This window comes from Dreissena polymorpha, chromosome 9, assembly GCF_020536995.1.
Source record: "Dreissena polymorpha isolate Duluth1 chromosome 9, UMN_Dpol_1.0, whole genome shotgun sequence".
In the NCBI taxonomy this organism is placed as follows: domain Eukaryota; kingdom Metazoa; phylum Mollusca; class Bivalvia; order Myida; family Dreissenidae; genus Dreissena; species Dreissena polymorpha.
The window spans coordinates 58,363,567-58,383,069 of NC_068363.1; the positions used below are offsets into that span (position 1 = coordinate 58,363,567).

The 19,503-nt window shown below is 35.1% G+C and overlaps 2 protein-coding genes across 2 annotated transcripts; one reads left to right on the forward strand and one right to left on the reverse strand.

The window, feature by feature from the left end:
• The first annotated feature begins 1,952 nt into the window (after window positions 1-1,952).
• LOC127843940 (uncharacterized) lies at window positions 1,953-10,228 on the forward strand. The gene is made up of 6 exons (XM_052373845.1): window positions 1,953-2,142; window positions 4,785-5,026; window positions 5,666-5,837; window positions 6,258-6,370; window positions 6,806-8,355; window positions 8,869-10,228. Exons 1-6 carry the CDS (start codon window positions 2,041-2,043, stop codon window positions 9,165-9,167), a joined length of 2,478 nt encoding a protein of 825 aa, XP_052229805.1. The 5' UTR covers window positions 1,953-2,040; the 3' UTR covers window positions 9,168-10,228.
• Window positions 10,229-17,281: 7,053 nt separating this feature from the next.
• LOC127843945 (galactose-3-O-sulfotransferase 3-like) lies at window positions 17,282-19,466 on the reverse strand. Its single transcript, XM_052373851.1, has 2 exons — window positions 19,148-19,466; window positions 17,282-18,928 (listed from the first exon to the last, which is right to left on the reverse strand). The coding sequence occupies exons 1-2, from the start codon at window positions 19,168-19,170 to the stop codon at window positions 17,590-17,592; spliced, it is 1,362 nt and encodes a 453-aa protein (XP_052229811.1). The 5' UTR covers window positions 19,171-19,466; the 3' UTR covers window positions 17,282-17,589.
• Between the last annotated feature and the right edge of the window lie 37 nt (window positions 19,467-19,503).

The window sequence follows — 19,503 nt, forward strand, 5'->3', positions numbered from 1 at the left end:
GTGTAAACATTTCACGGTGTTTTACGGCATACATTTGTCGGAGAAATCTAGTAATATATGAACGTATAAAAGCAAGTTAATATGCTTAAGGATGGCACACTTATTATACAAATGATCAGCGATAAATGGAAGCCTGTTTGAACATACATTGCCCTCACTATTGTATTATTTTTTATTTATGACGAGTAATGATCTCTGTATACGCGGGCCTGTACATATTTAAATCAAAATATATTGTTTGCACATAGTTCCTTTTTTAAGATTCTATACCGATCGGACAATAAATCTTTATGAACAATTTGGAAAAACAAAACAAATTAAAATATTAATGCAATTTTTGTTTCCTCATAGTATTATGTCTTCAACAATATTATTTTGAATAAAAGTTAATTACACTTATCAAATAAAACAGCAAAAAGTGTTACAAATAATTTGTGAGGGACTCAATCCTGTATTGTCTATATTTGTACCGACAACACAATTATAGTTGTTATTGACTTATTGTACAATGAAGGCTTAAAACTATATCAGAATTCTATATTTTCAAAAACTTTTTTGTGCGCTTAGGTTAATTTGACATTTTTTAAGTATGGTGTATATGATTAACTTTTTCACTCATTAATTTTCTCTCGGCGCACGTACTAAATTACATACTAATTTATGCGTGTTTACTGTCAACATGTCAGGTAATTAGACAGGTGTGTCATTATTTACGTAAGTGTTTACATTTTACGAAATAAGATTGTAATGTTTACGTCTATTAGCTTGTTTTTTTTTTAAATTTCACTTACATGTCCAGAATAAAAAACAGAAAGAGTATAGTTTTCCACTTTGGAAATTGATGTATTAGTTGGTTTGGTTTATCCTGCAATCGACTTGATGCTATATTATATTCGATGTGCGTTTTTAAAATTTCGAGAATATATAAAATTTTATGAATTAAAATCCGTTTATGATATAGAAACTATAGACGTTACAAAGGCAGCACCTCTTTATACACCGGCGAACTAGTAAAGGGAATGTGACATTGATTATATACTTTATGACAAAGAAAACCCCATTTTGCATTTGAATTACAAAATGTACGTGTGGACGTGGAGGTTTAGATGACAAATATGTCTTATGTTTTAAGTAACAACGTAGGATGTTTTTTTTAAGTTTAAAACGTATTAATATCAAACTTTATGTAAAACATGAAAATAATAGTCGAAAGAGAACACTGATTTATGGTAAATTTTGCCCTTAGTATTTAAATGCAAACGTAAGACTAATTTAGTCGCGGACACAGTGCTCTCTTCGAATAGTCTTGTTCAAGGGCGTATGCTTTATATTAAACTCGATTGCATAAGGCCACATTTTCATACTTTGTCAATCCTCCATTTGTTATCATCTTATTTTTAGACAATAACACACGGCAGAGCTGGGCCGGGCGTCTATAATCGGCCCGCTGCCGACATAACGGCCCGAGGGCCTTCAGCTCTGTCGTGTGTTATCGTTTATATCACATATCATACTAGAATCTATTTTGGTCCTCCACGAACATTTATACAGAAACAGCTTTCCGTACTTTTATTTTCACTCAATTGATTACGCAGTTTATAACGTACCTCATGTGACGTCATTTCAATGACGAAACTACCTAGCTAGACTCTCTGGATTTAAGAACAACAACAAATCGGACATGGAGTGTTTTATTTAACAGTTAAATATTTTGTTAAGCATCGAACGAATAGGGTGTGTGTTTACAATGGATTAATATAATATTATGAATGTGAATAACAGTGTTGGGATATGAAACTGGAGAGACTGCATTTTCGATTTCGTTAAAATGTCGACTCGAATAACGCGATGTTTTGTTGAACAATTGATGGATTATGCCTAAATTTAAGATAAGCACCAGTGAATGGTTCTTTAACTGTTTGAAGGAAATCGATGTTGATTTAAAAGGGTAATTTCTTTGATGAATACGCCCTTCCTTTGTCAGTCGATCAAAGAATGTCTATCCTCAAAGAATTGCCTGCTTACATCCAGTCCTTTTAAATGGAAAAGATGGATGGCGATGAAGAAATGTGTCCAGAATTTACTTCGTCATGGAAGCAAATTAAATTTTACGAAAAAAAACATGGTTATAACACAACTTCGGTGAGTAGAACAATGACCAGTAGATGATGTTTTACTTCTTTATGGCTAAGGCTGAATGTAGACGCCATATTGTTCAGTATTACTATTAGCCGCGCGATCCCATTCTTTTCTGATATGAAAAATCGGCCCTAGGGCTGATATAATTTATATTGGCCCGCTAGATATGAATAACGGCCCGCTCGCGACGTCATTTTGTTACTATTTATAGTAAAGATATGTGATATATACTTACAACAAACTAAACTGATTTACATGCTTCATTGTCTTAAGCTAAATTTAAGTTGCGACAGCTGTACAAGACATTTTTTGCCGATTTCTCAATACTTAGCACTGTCCCATCTAATTTTTGGTTAAACAAACGTATTCTGCGATGATAAGTGCTTTAACAACTTGTTTTATAAACACAACTTCCCCTATGCATTTTCCATGTACATGAAAAGCTTCTTTCGTCATTGATTTTGCAATTTGAATACACCTTAAATTGTTGTTCACTCTAAGGTGACCTCACAATGTCCGCTTACTCCGTTATGTTAGTTGACAAATGACGGGAAACACTCGTTTCTAACTAAATCGCCATGTCAATTATGTGGCTAGGAATCAAATGCAATATGGAATGGTATATTGTTTGCAACTCCAGCCGCTTGTCGAAGAATTGTAGATCCTCAATGTATTTATCTTTATTTACCGAAGAGGAACAAGCATGGCTTGATGCTGTATCTTGTTCATTTCTGGCTCCGGCCAAACACACATTGTTTTTACATTTGGTTTACACATACACTTGAAAGTATATTGAAATTTCATTTATGTTGATAAATCTTAGATTGCAAAATACTTTTCTTTAAATTATAAGATCGTGACATCAGATGGTCCAACATTCCCCCTGTCTTTTTTATCATCAGGCTGAATTGTTTGTGATTTCTTTCCGTTTATACCAATTGTAATTACAGTAGTTATTTTAACAGTCCTATTATTTCATTAACTTAGTCGTATCAGCGACCATGTTAAACGCAGTACTAACTGACACATTGCAATCTCCCCACTTTCTCGGTGCGTATTTGCGAAAATCAATGTCTTGGTGTAGTACGCAGGTGATCGGGAATGACAGTGACCATTGCCGCTAATATCATTCCCGAAGATCGATTATATGACATGTTGTTACACATTTACGTGAGTAAGTAAGTGGATTTTCCTATCCGCACCTTGTTAAATTGCCTTGGTAATTAAAGGGGAAATTGCAACTGTGCGTTTCATACACACACACAAAAAAAAACACACAACAACTGCAAAACCACAATGATGAATCCATATATTACTTATGTATCATATGACTTGTTAAAAGTGAACATAATAAGTAAAGAGCAGCAGGCCTAACAAAAATTAAAAACAATCATCATCATCAGCATCATCAGCATCAGCATCACCGCCGCCGCCGTCGCCGCCGTCGCCGCCGTCATCGTCGTCGTCATCGTCGTCGTCGTCGTCATCATCATCATAATCATCATCATTATTATCATCATCATCATCATCATCATCATCATCATCATCATCATCATCACCATCAACTTCATCATCATCATTATCATCACCGCTACAATCACCACCACCACCATCATCATCATTTTCATCATCATCATCATCATCATCATCATCATCATCATCATCATCATCATCATCATCATCATCATCATCACCACCATCATCATCCTCCTCATCATCATCACCACAGCAACCACCACCACCATCATCATCATCATCATTATCATCTTTTTCATCTTCATCATCATCATTCACATGACTTCTTTATAAATGATGTAAATGTTTTTAACATTTGAATGTAAAATATATATGAATAATGACTTTTTGATACGAGCATGATTTTATATTAACAAGCCCAAGACATTTGAATTGATATAGTGCATTCTAAGTTGATTAAATCTTTTCAAATGAAGAATTGCTAATCGTCTTAACATTTTAAAAGCATTCTTTACACACTTTTAACATGAATTTTTCCAAATTGTCAGCACGTAGACGTGAACGTGTGTGACAATAGTTCGACGTAATGATGCGTGCGGCTGGGCAAAACAAATGCTCTTACGTTATGACGTCTGTTCAGCGGTATTCATCTATCAATCACCACCGCTTTTATCGTCATGCGAGCACTTCACCTGTCATTTGAATATACAAAGGACGACAACGTTACAGAAAACCCTGAATGTCACATAGACTCAATAATAGCACGCATTTTGATTGGATATTTTTCTTAAATCGATTCACGTAAGGACATACAAAGGTGTCGTTTTTGTAAGCAGTCGATTAAACGTGTATGAATTAGTCTCCTTTTAAGCAAAATCAGTTTATATAAGAACTACGCATCGACTATTCATTAAGTTTGTGTAATTAAAAACATTAAAGTCTTTTATACTTGAAACTTGGACATACACTATTAATGGTAATGTTTATTTATTCATTTATTTATTTATTTATTTATAAAGATATTGATTTAATGATTTATTGTTTCATTGATTCACATATTTTACATTAAAAGCTTATATATAATCTTTAATAAATTCATACAGCTGTTAATGAACATGCCAATACAACCTATTTCAATTCAGTGTAATATTTTACTATACTTATTTCAGTTCCAGATGCATACCGCATTTGTGTGTCTGTTTCTGTTGTCTGTGCTCATTACCTATGTCCACGCCGTCGTAGAAACTTCAGATGCACCCTTGCACATGGCCCAGTGCTACGGCATGTTCAAGAAACGGACAACACTTGCTCGGACACCGGCGTCTGCTATTCAACATTTCTGTGATAACAACTACATGTGGATGAAAGCGCGGGAACTCAACATAAATCGAGGTGCACCGCCTTCTGCAAAGTAAGTGTCCTTCCGCCGTAGTGTTCATATTGAACTTGCCTTTGATTTTACGTTCTATATCACCACATCGGACAAGTGTGTGAACCACATCACATTGCCTTTGAGATTTTGTTTGGTAAAAAATTGCAGATGTATGTTGCGAGAGTAATGTACATATACAACTTGAAACAATATTTGTCAGATGTTATTAATGTAATTCACACGTTGAGTAAGATTTAATATTTGAATATAGATGCTAGTCATATGGTGTGGCGCATTCATACATGTACATTGTTGTTATATTATGAACTGCAGTTATGTTGAATAGTTAATAGTGATTTTGGGAATTTCAAAGCAATACATGTTCGCGCATTCAATTGTGTCGCGTTCTGGGAAACTGGGCATAATGCATGTGCGGAAAGTGTCGTCCCAGATGAGCCTGTGCAGTCCGCACAGGCTAATCAGGGACGACACTTTCCGCTTGTATGGCATTTTTCGTTTAAAGGAAGTCCCTTCTTGCCAAAAATCTTGTTTAGGCGGAAAGTGTCGTCCCTTATTAGCCTGTGCGGACTACACAGGCTAATCTGGGACGACACTTTACGCACATGCATTATGCCCAGTTTTCTGAAGACGCGACACAATTCAATTCAAACATTGCAGAGCGTACGCTGACCACCTGTTTCAAGGTGTGAGGCACGAAATGGTCAAACACAGGGCGGCCAGAAAGAAGCGTCAGGTTGGGACCCCCAAACTCAGGAAAGAAATAAGAATGATGAGTGACGACGAAATAAATCTTCTGTTTCAAGCCATTAATCTTGCCAAAAAGAACACGGTAAGTAAATGTTATCAATCTAAGTTGAATGTAGCCTATTAAACGGATCAAAACGATCGCTCAATGGTACAGTTTGACAAATTGTTATTTCAAATGAACATGTATTTGTAAATTATGGGGTGATTTTTTTCTTTCTTCGTAGACATCATAAATGGATGCTTAATGCTTTAGTCGGGAATCATTTATTGTTCGTCTTTTGGCCAATAACTTTGTTTTTTCTTTAAGGATGAACCCAGTTTTATTGAGCTGGCGTGTGTGTGTTTCTTGTTTTTGTTTTCTGTGTCAATTCTTTCAGATGCGTTTTGTGTTTTCTTTGTTTTCTTTTTAAGTTGTATTGAATAATAAACATCACCAAGAACCATATTAAACACTTTCAGATGTTTATTGCCATTATTAAGCATATTGTGTTTCATATTCTAGACAATCGCTCCAAACAAGTATGACGCCATGGCCGAGATGCACACGGGAATCACATCCATTGCCGCTCATGGTGGTTGTAACTTTCACGGCTGGCATCGAGTGTATATTTACATGTAAGACACGTGCTATGCTATGGTGATTTACATGCATGTTTATGTATACAATTATACACATGAATTTGGTCGAACAAGATGTCTTTTGAAAAAGAACTTAACAAAATAATGATAATCAATATTATAGGGCAATACTCTGTATTTAAAGCAGTACATATATTTTATGTTAATCATTATGGAGAGTAACGTTTAAAAACATTTAAAGCCGAAACAATTCACATAAATCACTAAATAAAATTATGTGTAAACACAATTAAAAAATAACATGACATGTACATAACTAGGTAAAGTAACGTGTAAATAAAACTAAAGCTGTGACAATGCATGTTCATCACTATATAATGTGCCTCAAAATAACATGCAGTGCATGTAGAGTAAAAGGTCAAGTAACATCCAGATGCAAAGGGTTAACTTAGCAACAATTTAACATTCTAGGTTTGAGAACTCGTTAAGAGAGGAGGGTCCCCAATTCGCCGACCTGACAATTCCGTACTGGGACTCAAGACTTGATTACTACATGGGCGACAACCCTACGACAACGGCGTTGTTTAGCGACCGGTTGTTGGGCTCGTGTACAGGGGAGGCCAAAGGAGGACTCATGGGGACCGGATGGGAGTCATCAACAGGCGCAATTACACGAAACTGTGGCACAGATGGGCCGCTACTTAACGACGACATGGTGAACAATATCACAAAACATACCCGGTTGGAACAAATATGTGGTGAGAGTTCCGAAATAGACCACGACTGGGAGTTCCACCACAATGGCATTCATCGATGGATCGATGGTCAGATGGCAATTTTAGCGTCGGCTGTGTATGATCCTGTCTTCTGGTTTCACCATACGTTCGTAGACAAAGTATGGGAAGAGTTCAGGAATAATCAAAGAGCGGCTGGCGTTGATCCAGAAACAGATTATCCCACGAACCCGACAACAATGGGCTCACATGAACTACAGCTTCCCGAGGCTGCAATGGGATTTTCCGATCTGCGCGTCATCGATGGCTTGAGTGACATATTTACAACGGAATGGTTTAAATACGCTCCGTCGCCAACATGTATTGATCCTTCAAGTGGATGTGGATCAAAATATTTGAAATGTGTACAAAACACTGATAAGAAGGTGAACCAATCTCCATTCAGATGTGTAGCGCGAACACTTAAAGAAGTAGAAGAGTACGAGGCCGAAATTAATAGACCAAAACCTCAAGTATGCGATGTAATCCCTCCACCTGTTATTATTGGTGAGCATCAAGTCCTGAAACCTATAAGCCCCGTGCAGAATACATTCTGTATGAATGGGAAAAGCGATATAGGACAATGGGTGTATATACCAATAAAACTCATTCTTAGGCGCCCTCCTGATTACAGAAGTTATGGGTCTTATCCTGTGCAGGGTGGTAAGCTCCAGAAAACTCGCGGGGACATTTATTCTCCAAGTGCTTACACCAACATGAATAGATATCTTAGAAACCGACCGGAAGAACCGGCAACGTACGACGCCTGTCTTGAGTCAAATGATCCCACAAACACCATATATGTAAAATCAGTGGGCCTAAATTACGAAGGTGTCTATAAAGAGTATGCCATTATGGACAAGCGTCTTGCAATCACCGTCGCCACCGCTTATATTGCCATCCGGCGACCTATGACGGTAACTGATTCTTCCGTCGCAATGCTTCACGCTCAAGATTCTTGTGGACGAGTCTGCAAACCGGTGTGCAAAGTTCCGGGAACAGAGATTTTCCGGCCTTGCTCTGGAGCAATTAAAGTTACTGGTGGCCGCCCCCTTCAGTTCGGAAATTCATTCGGAGACGCTGTTCTTGGCGTTTTCGACTTTGAAACGGAAAAAGATTGCCCTCAGATGAAATCTGAGACAATAATTATGAGCTTTTACTGCGATTACAGTACTGATTGGATCTGGCCATCTGTAGATCCGGTGAAAACTCCTATGGTGAATCCTCCATCACCACTAGCCCAGCCAGGTTTGTCATGTTTAACATACGATTGTAAATTTTAGTATCGTGGCATATTTTGAATCGGCAGATTCGAAGAAGACCGAATTGGACTAACCCTCCTAGAAACTGCCGATGTTCGACTCCTTTTGATCACTTTAAGTAAATTTACATTAAATTGTTAGTTAGCATATGTTTCTAATTTCAAAACGTTCAAAAACATGTTTCTTTGGAAAAACACACGACACCTAAATGTCGGCCGTTCATACCAAAAGAAACATTAAAAAAATAAAATAAAAGTGCTGCAAGCAGAATGTGTTGTGTCACTCATTAAAAATGTATATCGTTCACATAACCACTTTTTGAACTGATGTTTATGGTTAAAAATACCCATCCCCGAAAATGCCCCATTACAAAATTGTATACCCGCGCCTGTTGTAAAATCACAAATCTGCTGCGCTACATGTGCATAAAAACGATTTTATATGCGTTAATTCAATATGCTTTATTTCGATTCTGTCACATTTTGTCTTTGCATTTTAGGTTGCAGCTTAGGGCATGGATGTGTCGTCAGCAAACCTTGCGATCAGCTGAAAACATGCACGGACGGAGAAGTAGTCCAATGCCTACACTCGTGCCACATATACGCGGCTTGCTTCCAGAACAAACTGATGTTGTATCAATGCAGACGAGGGGAGAGATATCTTCAGGGAAGAGGCTGCGTCAGTTCTAGAACGAACCCATGCGACTACTCAACTTCTGGCGTTAAACCAATGGTGCCCCCGCGTAGACGCCGTGCGGCAATGGCCAAAAGACGGCAAGGGCGTGTGCTGAAAAAGTAATCACTAATCAATGTTTGACTTTGCTCATTATATGTGGCGGCAAACCTTTGAAAGAATGATATAACTTTGCGATAAAACATTTATAATCTATTCTCGCCAACTAACGTATAATTTGATCTCTGTGAAACTATAATTATATGGAAACAGCTAGAGGAATGTACACTTTATTTTAACCGATGAACTGTAAATATTCAGATCCGATTAAAAACAACAGCTTCACAAATAGGTTTAATTGAGTGAAATGTCGATATGCAATTGAAATGAATAGGTTTTTAGCAACCAATCGAACGCCGGGCTCAAATTAATTCTCGTTCATATATTTAATTCTTTCTCATTAAAATGTGTTTATTGATATTTAGGATGAGATACGTACTTTATCTTTTACCGGTGAGCGAATACGACGAACGTCAATTTACAGTAAACGTTTCTTGTGGTTTAACAATGGTGATTAATTGTCCACTTTTTGTGTCGTGCTTTAAGGGTGTGATTTGTATATTATAAATAGAAGTTCGTAATTTATAATGACGAAGTGTAGTGTTGTTGCTTTTTAGTATCAAGCAAATGTTTGGCATGTATGTCGATATGTTGTGAATAACTGTGTGTCGTGTTTGCATAATTCAAGTCGAAAATAGATCTATAAATTAGCATATGTTATACTTAACAGAATGTTCGTAATGATGTTTAGAGAAACATATGAATGAATATTCGGTTAAATATTTTGTATGATAATGTCTTATCCGAATGTCTGTACCACTATGTATAATACTATTTAACTTAAGTTAATAAATGTGCTGTTATTGTGCAATAAATATATTTTTTTAAATTGTCTTGCTATGGCATTAACATATCCTAGTTAAGTTGTGAACATTCTCATCTCTAAGTGATGTCAACAAACGAAAATATTTTTTGTAATACTGAAGGAATATACAGATATTTATTTTCTAAATCACACAAACAGTTGTCTACTTTTGTCTTTGTAACTTCCAAACGAGTTCAATTATATGAGTATGCCAATATTAAGAAACTGCTTCGTTTTATTTGAATAAAAAATGTATAACGTGTCTGTACGCAACTAGAGCTCTGTCACAAAGTGAATTATACCGTACATATTTGTTAGTTACTTTTAGGCAAATAACTCATGAGTGAGTATATCGCTGGGGTTAAAATTATGCTTTCCATATCTAGACGTCACGGTAATGGTATATTTATGATTTCACTGTAATCGCCTGAAGAATATGGAAGACGCGCGGTCTACAACCTATTAAAATAATAGGACAGAGCGACCGACAAAGTGGCTCCAAAATGCCCACCCTTCCCTAAGGGTTTTAACTTTTTCTTATAACTATTTTAATCATAAGTCAAGATCTAAAATATTTATAATGCCTAGTAAACAGTATATATATATACATGTATAAATAAAAATATACATACTGTTTACCAAGCATGTTGACTTATGATAAATCAAAGCGCTGTAGACGCTATAGGCCTGGGGCTAGATTAAGTGTGACGTTAAATGCATTTAGGACATATTGTCCGAATTTCTCCTTTGGTCCGATGCATACGGATTGACGCTAGCGGTTGAGTGCAGAACCTCAGAGACGGTAAGAAAAGACAATGATTGTGTACATACTACAGAGTACATAGACGGTGGAGGACTTCACGATACTGGTGGTGGGAACGATAACCGTTTGTTCAACGCTACGGATCTGGTAGAGGTTCATCATCATAGGCGGTGAAGATATACAACATAAACATGACCGCAAAAAACTGTTATTGTTGACGTCAAATAAATCACTTTCAATAGCCTAAAATAGCTTTCTATTACATAATTAACAGATGAGGAAAAAACTCAAACTTCCTTTGTAATGTGTATACAAAAGAAAATCCACTTTCTCTGATAAAGAACGGTGTACAGATTGTGTACTTTGTCTCACGTAGAACTTTTCGCGCTCGATTTGCGCGCTCGATCTGCGCAGTGAAATACCATATCCGGTTACTTCGTCTATTTCCGAGAATGATCGTGAATAGTTATGTGTTTTTTGTTCATTTTCTTTTTTTCTGGAACGTCTTGTTAACGCAAAATAAAATATCAATATTTTAAAATATGCTTTTAAATACCAAATATAATGTCTTAAAAAATGTCTCAGAAAAAAATTATTCTTACCGTCCCCGTAAACACTCGTATCTTTGCGACCTAGACCGTCAAGTGAGGAACTTATTCTCGCATGACTATGTTAACAATAAAAACTGCGTCGTAGCAAATACTTCAATAATATATTTGATTCACTTTTTATGACACTGTCATGTTATATAGTGATGTTCTGTATTTACAAGTCGGGTTATTGAGATCTGCGAAGAACTACTTTTATTGCGCATAAATTAAGTGGTAAATCGGAGTTTTGGGAATTGGGTTTTTGGCAGCCAGCAATTTCGGATAGGCTCACAAATTTGTATCATTACTATGGCATTAGGGCTACGCTCCAGGCCAAGAAAAACAGTTCACGGAAGATCGTAAACACAATAAAAAGCAGAATTTTTAAAATACACACTCATTTTCTGCAAATGAATTCGAATTTCGATCGTGTCACATAACATCAAATTTCAAATTAAAAAAAAAGCAATACAGGAGAAAAATAAGCTTATTATAAAATTACTCAATTGAATGGTTACACCACAGCAACGTAATTACATCTTATAAGCCACGAAGAAATACAATAAGTACAAGTTTCAGGAAATAACCATATTGTTGACAAGACTCAAGACCGTTTATCGTGTAGTACACAGTCTAGATAATCGTTAACAAAAATGAAGTATACACACTGCGCATGCACAATGGGGTGAACATACACGATGCAGCAGTCAGATTTAAGCGATATTTCGATCAGAAATGTTACAAATTTTAAGACAACCAATTAGTATATGCCTTACAAAGATAGTAGACCAGAATAACCAGAATAATTTAACGCTTGTGCTAGTGATCTGTATAACAGACGTTGGCGTTATGCAATATAGTGCCATTTTACCGGTGCATTTAAGATCTTTAAAATACCACTGCTGCCTTCAAATGACTCAATAAGCAAGAATGTGCGTGGATTATGCGTATAAAAAACGAAACATTACCATAATGCTTCTTTCTTAAATTGAAACAAACTATAACTCCGATGACAGCATATATTTTTTTAATGTCGATACCACATTTTTTTACAAACTTTCCCTTCAATGTCGTTTTTGTAAGGGAATTTTGCTGTCAACAACCAAGGATCTAAATGAAACGATATAATGTGGTCATGGAAATTTAGCCCTTCCTCAAACTATAAACCTAGATAGTTGCTTTCATAACTGTATATAAATGTGCTCTGTGTGCATTGTAATGAGATAAATTGATAAGCAATCGAATAAACTAAAAACTGGATAAAACAAAAGTAGTCTGAAAAGGTAAAAATACGTTTAGCTCCGAAACCATTTTAACGAGAGAGAAATGAAATCTGAACACAAAGACAGTTGACATGCTTTGCTTAACATTTCGCATTGACCTTAAACAATTATTGGCGTCACTCTGGAGAGCGGCGACTAGTATGTAATGCATTTTTTTTCGCTTATGGGAGGAGAAGTTATTTTACGGATCAATGTATATATTTTTGTTTTAAGAATATTTTGCATAGTGGTGATGTTTTGTGTAAATTAGTGTAAATAAGTACTGTATTTGTGCCTATTACATTTATTACAACATTTATTGCCAATAATGCAAAGCTAATTGTTTTAATTAATAACTGATCTACAACTGATCACAGGGGGACGATCACAGGGACTGGGCAAATACGCGAAACTTTCTGGTTTTGTATAAAAACAAAACATAATCAAAATATATTCATTTTGTGGTTTTTCTAATTTGCTTATTTAGTGGAGAATCAATGTAGTACGATATTTGACGACCTATCGCGCAAGCAAGTTTATTGGAAGGTGTAGTGGTACGAACTACGTACAATGTATTAGTTTATTAATAGACACATAATAACGATCGCTATACACAACTTCACCTAATAGCAGTACTAGATGATGATGTCAGCAGGAATAGCTCAGTTGGGAGAGCGCTAGACTGAAGTTGTTTACTGCAACAATCATCTAAAGGCCCCCGATTCAATCCCGGGTTCCGGCACAAACGGAACAGTTCGACGAATGACAATTTTTTTCAGTCAGGTTAATAAATATAATGAAGCTTTATTTTATGTAGACATTTTAAAATCCATTTTACTACAATTGGACATTTTTATTAAAATTAATGGATGCCGCGTGGTGACAACGTTAATTTAAATTTCTTACATCACTTAATATCTTATAAAAAATGCACGTGTTTTTATATAAACAAATAAATGCAAACAACACATCTATTATCCATGTATTTTTATGGTTGTCTATCATAGGCCCTAAGTACTATCCCTACCACATAAAGAGCGCGAAGAGCGACACGTATCATTGATTGTAACAATGAGTTGCGATAAAAGAAGCAGCCGCTTATCAAGGAAGAGCTGTGTCCCAGCAACCCGTCTCCCTAGAGTCAAGCACTCCTCGGAGTTTTCTTTTAAGAACCACATATAGAGCGCGAAGCGCGACACGTTTTAGTATCCAGGTGGTATGGGCCCTTTAGCATTATCCGACCGTTACGTCCATAGTTACTTTCTTAGAATTTGAGAAATTTTGAAATCGTTTTTCGAAGTCCAAAATTTTCATCCGATTGTTCCCAAACTTGCACAGGTTTTTTTTATAAATGAGGACCCAACCCAAACTCTATATGAGCGAAATCGGACCATATGTCCAGAATTATGTCTCTTTGAATTTAAAAAGAAAAGTGAAAAACTGCTTGGTTTGGTGATTATGTCAACATTTTTCATCAGATTCTTTCCAAACTTACAATGTCTTCATATCAATGAGCATTTTAACCTTATTTAAAATGAGAAACATCGGGACAATAAGTCCAGATTTTTTTCTATTAAATTTGACAAAATAAACAATTTCCACTTGTTTAAAAGATTTCACAACTTTCGTCTGAATATTTCCAAACTTGTTAAGTGTTTTTATATCAGTATTACTCGAACCCTATTGAAAACGATGAATATCGGAGCAATAAATCTATTATGATCTTTTACTGAATTTCAAAGTATTGTGAAATGCAGCTTCTTTATGCAATTTACAGTTTTCATTCAATTTTGTTTCAAACTTTTACAGTGTTTTCATATCAATGGGTACTCAACCCCTATCGTAAATGAGCAACGTAAGAATAAGTTTAGAATCATCTCCCCTTGAAGTTGAGAAAAATATGAAATTATGCTTACAAGATGAAGCAGATTTTTTAAAACCTACACAGTTCTGTTCCATTTATGAAAACTGCACACGGATGCCAGTAAAAAAAAGAAACCAATGTAAATAAAATGAACTATGAAATATTTGGGGGTTACAACACAAAATCATAGATAATGGTTATTTGAGGGTTATAACACAACATCATAAATAATGGTAATTTGGGGGTTATAACACAAAATTATAGATAATGGTTATACCAGTATATTTTTCTGTTTTGTTTAAAATAATCGGCCAATATATTAATATTTACAGTAGAAAAAAAATCGTTCCATGTAACATCATTGAGTGCCTTTTACAATTAAATTCCCGACGCCCTTTGATGCTTTGCATCAATACTTATCTTGTATAACTATATTATGTTGGCACAATTGTTAAAATACAAATCTTACAAACAACTGGGAAAGAAGGACTTTAAAACCCATAGGAAAAATTAAACTTATTAAAACTTCAGCATAACCGATATTAAATCGTCTCTTTGTTTGTTTGACAAATCAACCACATTAATTTATTTGCAGAGACCAATGTACATTTTTACTTTTACGTGGATATTAAGCCACGAATTAAGTAATCATTTTAATATAAGAATACACAGAAAAGGGTTTACAAATGATTGATCATTTTTATTTTGTTAGTTTACTTAAGTGCTCATAGATCGGTAGACATTAAAAATGGGTAGATATTGTTAATACATGTGTACTATGATTTATTTGCAAGCATTATGCAACTGTGGCAATCACTTTTCTAAAATCTAATGACAAATATACAAAGGAACGCTGGAAAGATACTCTTACGTTATTTTTTAATAACTATATAACCCATCCATACCAGTTGGTAACACAATGGTATTTTTTAACTAATGGTTTAAAATGGCGTCTATTTTGTTGGAGATGTTATGAACAAACCTTAACTTGTAGCGAATTACAGTCATGATTATGTTTGCAAAGTATATAAATTCAATCCAAACTACTTTCTGTCTTAAGAATTATTAACGCAGTTAGATTGACCTTTAAGCTACGAAGCTCTACTTAACCCATTTATGCATAGCGTCTAGAAAAAAGGCCGTGGCAAACAGCGTAGACTCAGATGAGACGCCAGCATGATGCGGCGTCTCATCTGGGTCTTCGCTGTTTGCTTAATGAATTTCTGTAAGAAATGTTCTAAATATAGAAATAAATATACTAGACATCCCTAATTTTGGAAATAAATTGATCCAATTTAGAAAGATAGGAGAGTCCACTAGGCATAAATGAGTTAAGTTGCTTTATAAAGTCGTTTACTCCCTCAAGTCTAAGTAAACACAAAGGGTACAAATCTATGTTTGTATATAATATATTAGCATATCTTGTATAACATGTTTGAACATTAATTGCTGCTACATAGTATCACTTTGTTGTATGATCATATACATGTATACATTGTATGTCTTATATTGAATAATAAAAAAAAAATAATAATAAATGTTTGTATATAATGACCAAATGAATCTTCGCCAGATACAAAGTCGAATATTTTAATTATATTGAAACAAAATAATGACGATTTAATTGTATATACCTCTTCATAACTATACAGGATACTAATTTAATGTGGTTTCAATACAGAAGTGTACGTAAAATCATAGGCTCAATCTTATTTTAATTAAAAAAAATGGATACGTCACTTCAGCCAGCTGTATCTTTTGTCAAACAGAATGTGTATTTTAACACATCGTTTCGGATGCTATGCATGTAAATCAGTAAATAACAGAATTTGATGTTATCATATTTCGAATTGTCTAAATATGTTTAACTTTATGCTGGGACATGTAAATACAACTTAATTTTCATTTTGATCAAAATATTTATAAATTCAAAATGAATCAAACTAGACACACTCTTAATGCAGCCAAATCGTACTTGTAATTGCATTAATATGTAAAACATTAAAATAACTATTGAACTAATGTGTCAATATAGAAAATGGGAACAATTGTTGCATCTTTTCATGTAATTGTAATATGTCGAATATTGTCAATTATTTCCTTAATTGAAATCGTTTATATTGTCATACGGGAGCTACTGATGGTAAAACGAAGAAAATGTGTTGTAATATGTTTTTATTTCTTGTAAACTCTGTACGGCGTGGAGTGCCCTTGACTTTACCACACCTATTTACGAAGATGATAAAATATATTGAACGGACAAAGTTCATACAAGAAGCACAATGTAGCACTCACTTGAACGAAAATGCACCGCTTATTAAATGCATGTAAAAACAAACATTCGTTAATTTTACTACATAGCCATCGAATCTCGCCTAAACCATACGGATGCATTGTTAATATTCAACCGCTTGATACACGTCTTAGCTGGGTAATCCGAAATGTCTCACCATAAAAAAACGGCTACTATCTGCGATGCAAGAGTAATTAACCCTCAAGTCTTCTCAAGAAGAAAGCATTTAGCTAATACTTGCTTAACATACATTCACTGTGAATAAGACTGTTGCAAAGATGTTTATCTGGATTTCTCAAATGTTGTTTTGTTTTTTTAGCTTCCCATATTGAAGAACACGGTTAAAGGTAAATGGTTCTTTCTTTTTTTTTTTGTTACATCTTCTGGGCAAAGAGAGACGTGGGTGAATTAAGTTGTGCTAGTGTGACTGTTTTTTTGTTGTCGTTTGTATTGTTTTGATTGTATTTAGCAAACGGATAAGCATTAAAATTTCGGTCGACTTAATTTTACACAAATATATACCAGGTTAATTCAAACAATAAATGAACATAAACAAGAAGTTTTAATGTTAAATTAAATTACAGTAAATGGACTGCATACAATTGTTTATTCAGTCTTTCATATGACAAACAATTGAAATTGCTACGATATCATATTTTTCATGTAAAACGTATACTATGAATACTATGAAATAGTTTCCATATTGTTTCATATAGGATATTATAATTATGCATCGAGGTTTCAGATGAAATCAAGTATACACGTCCTAATATATCTGCTGTACAATATTGTCTAAACCAGATGTAATTAAAACATATTTACATCAGCAGTACAGTTTCTACATATGCTCATTAAATCTTTAATTTCCCATACATTTGCATTCGTATGTCTTGTATGAATGTGGTTTCAAATTTAGTGAACAGGTCACAGTCGGATTTATCAATTTCAAATGAATTATCCCATAGGGATTTTTCAAACCTCAACGGTGAATCTCCAAATGTTTTACGAGAACAAAATTCAGCAGTTTTGTTTTGAATTGTTTTAAAATATTCTACCTCGTCCAGAAACTCTTTACCAGCTTTCGCTATCTTTTTATTAAACTCTGCCAATGCCCGAACATACAATGCTGTATCTAAATACAGATGCTTTTCAAGATTTGCAACATCCGTCTCTGTAAATCTTCTGTTGTTGTTCTTCGCAACATTTTGTTTCTGATAAACAACGTCCTTAAACGACCAACCCAATATTCTCTTCAGTAAAATAACAGATTCGTCCATTCTTTCGTTTATCATTATAAGACTGAAGTCATTTATTACTACGTTTATGTAATCCTGAGCACGTTTTTCTTTATCCGGAATCCTTATTTTTCTTCTGGGAAAAAGTTCAAGAGGGAATCCAAATTCGAAAGCCATTCTGTTGTTAGACATTGAGTGGGGTGTCGTATCATATTTCAGAGGATCCAAAGCAAAATCCGCAAGGTTGACATTCGGGTACATGTTGAAATACCGAATGGCCGATTCAACTCGTGTAATAGGATCTCTTACTATTGCAATATACACCGTATCTGACGGCATGTATTGAGAAAAGTTATATTTATTATATATAACGTGACAACAAAGGATGTCGTAATGCTGTCCTTGTGGTGGTGGACAGATATTCTTGCCATTAAGGGAATTCCGATAGCTAATGACGTTCGGAAAGTTCGTTTCCGCAAGACTCACGTCATCATGTGCCAACACAAACGTTAGTTTTCTATGATATCCGTACCGTAAAAATATATTCTGCACAGTGGAACTTCCTGTTTTGTGAACTTTAAGAAACACGACGTGATGCTTTTCTAAAGGACTCTGCGAAAAGGTAATGTTTTTGTTTTTCATAAATCTTTGCGCGTTTCCAAGTTGATGACTAAGAACAGATGACGCTGAAACATTTGTTTTCTGTGCCTCTACAATGGCCATTGATTCCGTTTTGCTACTAGACTCGACAGGAAACTCCGTCGTATCTTCGCTAGTGTCTTTCAAATCTCCTTGCTCTGCAAACGCAGCATGTAATGAATCCAGAAGAGGCTTTAAATCATTGCTATCCACACCACCATCGGCCCTCGTCCTTGAAACCTCGTTCATCAAAAACCAAGTTTCACGTGTAAAAAAGTAGATTAGAAAGATGACGATTAAAAAGCTTGCTGTACTCCTAAAATAAATAAATAACAGATTAAATAAATATTAAAGTAGAAAATTTACATTAGGCAAAATATTTTTTGATAATACATGTCCTTTTTAGCAAAATGCATAAAAAATATTTGCATAAATAATGCCGTTCTTTTTAATACGTCTGTGTGAGGTTATCTTCTTTGTACAAAATGAATTCATTTCATTCGATTTAACACCACGAACATTGCAAAATACGTACTTCATGTAAAATCGGAAACCCATTTAAGCTGTTTGTACTTCCAAGTACAGATGCGAAGTGTCCGTTTTAAATATGCATTACCCATCTATCTATCGTGAGTATATTGATCCGTATGTAGTTCACAACCTCAACATCCTCTCAACGCGTTTCCTGAGCACATGTCACCAGATTATAAAACAACAGATGTCCAATACACCAACTCAATGTCCAATACTGCAGTAAGTACGGAATATCGTAAGGGCTATCGCGGTTACACATTACAATCCAGAGGGCCGACGATGCGATAGTGCGATAGTACCATAGCGACAATGCATCAACGCGATAGTACGATGGCGACAATGCGTCAACGCAATAGT

Bases quoted from the DNA above. Each gene is read 5' to 3' on its own strand.
- LOC127843945 (XM_052373851.1), bottom strand. From the start codon at position 19,170: ATGGGTTTCCGATTTTACATGAA. The intron at 18,929-19,147 runs GTACGTATTTTG...TATTTATTTTAG, and splicing joins GGTTTCCGATTTTACATGAA to GAGTACAGCAAGCTTTTTAA.
- LOC127843940 (XM_052373845.1), top strand. From the start codon at position 2,041: ATGGAAAAGATGGATGGCGATGAAGAAATGTGTCCAGAATTTACTTCG. The intron at 5,838-6,257 runs GTAAGTAAATGT...TTCATATTCTAG, and splicing joins ATCTTGCCAAAAAGAACACG to ACAATCGCTCCAAACAAGTA. The intron at 6,371-6,805 runs GTAAGACACGTG...TTAACATTCTAG, and splicing joins CATCGAGTGTATATTTACAT to GTTTGAGAACTCGTTAAGAG.